The 5,391-nt window shown below is 34.9% G+C and overlaps 1 protein-coding gene across 1 annotated transcript; it reads right to left on the reverse strand.

The window, feature by feature from the left end:
• Window positions 1-271: 271 nt before the first annotated feature.
• LOC142108444 (natterin-4-like) lies at window positions 272-4,555 on the reverse strand. The gene is made up of 3 exons (XM_075192086.1): window positions 4,490-4,555; window positions 3,306-3,417; window positions 272-1,805 (listed from the first exon to the last, which is right to left on the reverse strand). Exons 2-3 carry the CDS (start codon window positions 3,415-3,417, stop codon window positions 706-708), a joined length of 1,212 nt encoding a protein of 403 aa, XP_075048187.1. The 5' UTR covers window positions 4,490-4,555; the 3' UTR covers window positions 272-705.
• Window positions 4,556-5,391: the final 836 nt, after the last annotated feature.

The raw sequence follows: 5,391 nt of genomic DNA on the forward strand, positions 1-5,391 counted from the left end.
TTTGTAGGTCTTAACAAGATATTTGAATATTTTCATCAATATACATACTCTATGTGATATTGGTTTATTACTAACAACCGATCAAATGTCTGATTTCTTTGATACTGGTCTCATTGATATTTGACGGCAAGATCATTCATGTGACCATTTTCTTCTATGGTGAATAAGGATTTTTTGTAATTATTTTTTATGTGTAGAAGTTTTTGATGGTGTGCTGTAACAGACTTCAAACACAAAGACGTTAAAGAATATTCAGGGCTTGAGTCCAAGATACATTTTAAATGATCAGAAGGTATCTTTATTACAATACATTATATGATGGAAGAGATCTCACTGACAGAGTGCAATATGACAGTCCAAAACATTCCCTCTTATTAAACCAAATGTCATATAATTTATAAAGACAAATTGTTTCATGTATGCATTATAACAACATAATAATTATACAAAGAACACACCCTAATTCTGGGTATATGTTACAGTTATAAAAACAAATACAGATACAAGGCCAGTTCAGATATTCTTAAGCTCATAGGATAGATTTAACCACATAGTCTGCACAATTCTAAAACAAAACATCTCATCTGTCTCATTACATTCATTCTCTTATCTCTTAAAGGAATTACCTAGTAAACTTACTTTCTCAAGATATAATTATAACTGTATATTATTGTTACAAGTTGCATGTAAGAGTACACGATTAAACTAACATGGCGCAGCATTGGCGATACGCCTGCACTCCTGTAGAACAATAGCCACTTCATCGGTTTGTACATTAGTAAATACACCTGTGATACTGATTGAACGTTTCTCTCCATTCTGGTAGTAGCGGGTGAGAGAACCTCTGAATGGCATTGTTGTATGTATGGTTCTGCCCTGTAACACAACCTCACATTCATTATTTGGGCTTACCCTCACTGACAAACTCCTTGAATGTAGTTGGGATTGTGTAAAGGGAGATCCTTCATTCCACTCAAAATCCTGAGTACCTGATAAACTAATTGAAGTCCCTGAGATGGAGGGTTTGCTACCTGTTATTGTAGTAGATACACCTGCGTTTGTTGGACGGCCAATGTCCCAATTCATCTCAGTTAGTGTTGTCTTGCTCAAGCTCACAGATTTAGACAATGAATTACAAACATTATTGATCACCTTTAATGAGGCCAAGACCTGTACTTCCTCCCGATAGAAAGAAGCCTGACCTGTAGTGTAGGATACACTGGTTAATGTTTGAGTGTTGTAGTTTGTATACAAGTTAAGGGCCTCATAATAATCATAGCTATATTCATTACCATTAAAAGGCAAAGAGAGAACTCTAGAAGATGGAACAACTTTTCCTAAACCATATTGGTTTTTCCCAACATACATTCCTGAGCACCTGGAAATTGGGTTAGGTGGGATAGAGCCATAAGAACCAGGCAACCACTGTATGACCTCAAAGTTCTGTTCATTTACAAGGATTTTAAAATAGGTTGCACGATATTCTCTTCCAGCATCAGAATAATAACAATAGGAGCCCTTACTAGAGCTGTAGAAACCTGTGGCACAGGTCTGGACAGAACAAACATAATCTGTGCGCCCTGCATACTGATTGTTTATGGAGACGGCACCACTGGGAACAGAGCCTGTCCAGTCCATCCACTTAAGGCTCACATAGTCATTAAATATAAGTTGACGAGTGTCCAATAGAGAAGATCTCTCCACTGTTTCAGCTGCTTGTGCTTCAGGTGTTGTGATTTTAGACAGATCGACATTGTGTCGTTTAGGATCAGCTGGTAGGACATTACTGTTACTTTTCAGAACATCTGTATATGGAAAGAATATCAATGTTAGTTTCATTTTCACAAGCTCCCTCTTAAGAATTGGTATTATGAAACATGGTCAGTGGTCGAAGTGGGGGTGTATACGGTGGTATGCTATAGCGACCTTTCTCCTACTTCATTGTAAAACTATTAAATTCCATTCACTTACATTCCCATGACTTTTTCCATACCGCCACTTCCAAATTTCCACTTTGACCACTGAACATCATCATAAAATCTTGGTATTAAAATATATGTATTTTTATCTGCACACATGGAAAACGAAGATGTGGTACCTACTCTATAAAGAGGATATGATTTCTCCCTAATGAGATATTTTAGAGATATTTTATAGTGAAAGGCAACTTTTCACCTCACCTTGAATATCAGAACTCTTCCATTTACTTAGAAATCGATTAATAATATGTTAATTGCATATTGACATATTTTTGTGTAATTGTGCCTAGCATCCCATATTTGGGCTGCTGAACATATATGTTTACATATATCGAATGACAGGCTATGGATTAAGGTGTATAGTGATTGGTCACATTGGTAAATTATGTCATTTATTTCACTTAGTATATAGAGCGCAGTACCACCCACTCTTAAGAGATCATAATTACATGCCACCATTCAGCAAATTTATCTGGGTGAAAATGAAATGTATTTATTGGAAGTCCACTTTAAGAGAGTTCTAATGTTAAGGCAAATTTGTTTATTTTTTAGTACACTTGGATATGATAATAGATAAGCTCAGACACAGGGGGATGTAACACCCACATTAGACAATCCAAGCCCACAAGTTTACAGCAATGTCAGTTTTACAATTTTGCGGCATATTTGCAGAAGAGTGTGGGCCATTTACTTGTGATTGCCCACCAGACCAAATATTGCCAGCCCAACACAGAGCTGTGGTCTGTACAATGGACGAAATTGTAGCAACACATCGAATATTAAAAAAAAAATCTGCCTAGATGATCGCATTCCCTGAACATGGACTCCCCCCTTATGCTGACCATACAAGTGGTCAGCATCCTTGATCCTCCACATACAACTGTTTTAATCTGACCTAAAGAACCAACTAACCACATGATAAACTTTCTATGTACAAGAGAAGCAATTTTTCACAGAAACAAAAACATTAAATGTACACACACAAGCAACTATATAAATAATTTTCAATCATTGTTGTTGATTGTAGTTTACTATTGTAGTTTTACTATAAATTAACCTGTAAAATATGTTTAGCTTAAAAATTCAAGTTATATGAACAATATATACTTAGCTAGTTATATAGTCACACATCTAATAAAGATGAGAATCACATAATTTGTAAAATAGTTACCTGAGGAGAAAATTGATATAGATAGAAGATACAAGCACAGATTAAACAAATATGATATACTGTATGTGCTGACTTTACATATGTTAACTTTATAGTACAGTCTTCATATATTTCCTTTGTCTTCTTCTGGGAGAGAAATATATATTAGCAGTTACCTGGAAGCTGTTTATCTGCCACTTTGACATCATCTAGTGGAAGAGCCAATGAATCAGCCAGCTCCAGTGTCCAGCTGATGGATAGAAAGAGACACACCCAGGTGACCTTCATCTGTAGGAGGGAAACCATAAGGCACATGTGATAAATAGATACTTAATTTCAGTGTCTGGATGTTTTGAGTAGAAATCATGTTCAGAGTAGTTAGTGAATGATGAGAAAAGAAACAGCATCACCAAACTTAAAATACAAGTTGATCCCTATGATGAGACATACATACACTGACAAAATATAAAATGGTTAACATTGCTATACCATTTTTCTATGCAGATGAGTTTAGCTTGTTGCTGTGTTATCAGCTGTCTTTCACACAGAACCTGCTCTTATGTCCTTTGATAGACTTAAAATAAATCATGATCCCCACGTTCAGATCAAGGGGTAAATGTATTAATGTCCGGATTCTTCAAGAATTCGGACATTAATACATTTACCCCCAGATCTTTTTCTAATATAGAAGCTAGCAAAACTTCTACATATTCATATTTCGGAATGTTTCAAGAAGCTCTTTTCTAAGAAAAGCAACATGTTTTTTTACATTTATAAAAATGTGTGTGGTATCCCTAAATAATACATATTATAATATTTTTTTTATTTTCATATAGGCAATTTTTGCATATATCAAGAACAAGTCCAACTCTCCTAGCTTAAAATACAGCAATGTTCACATCTGTTCACATCTAACAGCCAGCCAATTTGCACTGTTTGCATAAGGGTCAAATGTCAAGAACTTAACCAATCATATTCTAAGCACAGAACATTATACAATGCTATCCGATCAATTCTGTTTTGATTATTTTTAAGAAAAATAGTTTGTACTAGGAAAGAGGTCAGCAGGATTAATGGAAAGATAAGATATATCATTGATTCACTCTATTTATAACTAATACCCACTAAACTAGTTACTGTAATGTTTGTAATGCGCAAGAAAATGATTTACTAAAATGTCTTATTGTGACTGCTTATAGAAATCTCCCCCCCCCCCAGTCTTGAGACTCACAAAAACAATCCTGGATATATGCTCTTTAATTGGATTGACAAAAAACCGAACTAAATTAAAGATTCCTATACTAAAGTTTGCCCTCCATAAAATAAATGTCCAAATAAAGGACATAGAATGTCATCTTACCTCTCCACTGACAGTCACAAGTCAAATGATACTGTAGCTTTTTTCTTTGTCTGCATCTACTGTAATTTTCCCTCTTTATATATTCAAAGCTGACCAAGAAAACTTGCTGATCCCTATAATTATCCATGGCAGATATGTTGTGAAAGAAATAACTGTTTCTTTCTCTGATCTGACTCCTATCTGATATGAGTTATTGACAATAACATGATATGACTTCCAGTATCATATGATTTGCATGATATTGTGTACAAGGAAGGATTTTCTTAAATAAAATATTTTGTAATACAAATGATTACATATTACGCAATATACAACACTCTGCTTACATATGCAATGCAATTTATTTCTGAGCAAAGTGCTGTCAATTATGTAGAAAACAGCAATGTGCTTCTCCATTTGTACAGACTGTCCCATTGCTTAATCACAACATTACCGGGTGTGACAATAGGTGATAAGTTGATGTTTGTAGTACAGTGTTGTAAAAATGAGTGTCCTTCATTCACAAAAACTAGATGGAGCAAACAGACTAAATATGTAGATGTTCCTTTCCTTTCCATATAACTGTACTGCTAACAGAAACCCCGATAGTTTGTATTCTGGGGGGTCAGAGAAATTATAGGACGACTTCTCAATGCCAGAGTTGTCCAAAAAGTTATGAGAGGGCCAGATGTCCCCCTATAAGGTTTTATAGTGGTGTCCGACTTCCCTGTAACCTCTATAGGTTCTCTGCATGATGTAATATTTTTATTAGTGGTTTATAGATATATGTGATTTTTTTCATTTAGATACTTGTAGAACATTGCTCTATGGAAAAGGCAATGCACTGAATGCAAATAATGTTCATGTGTCCCACCAAGTGAATAAAGTAAATACAATGACAACATAAGTAATCACAAATATAT

The sequence above is a fragment of the Mixophyes fleayi genome, chromosome 12 (assembly GCF_038048845.1).
Source record: "Mixophyes fleayi isolate aMixFle1 chromosome 12, aMixFle1.hap1, whole genome shotgun sequence".
Classification (NCBI taxonomy): domain Eukaryota; kingdom Metazoa; phylum Chordata; class Amphibia; order Anura; family Limnodynastidae; genus Mixophyes; species Mixophyes fleayi.

Coding starts and splice junctions, on each gene's coding strand:
- LOC142108444 (XM_075192086.1), bottom strand. CDS start 3,417: ATGAAGGTCACCTGGGTGTGTCTCTTTCTATCCATCAGCTGGACACTG. Junction 1,806..3,305: donor GGCAGATAAACAGCTTCCAG/GTAACTGCTAAT, acceptor TTCCATATACAG/ATGTTCTGAAAAGTAACAGT.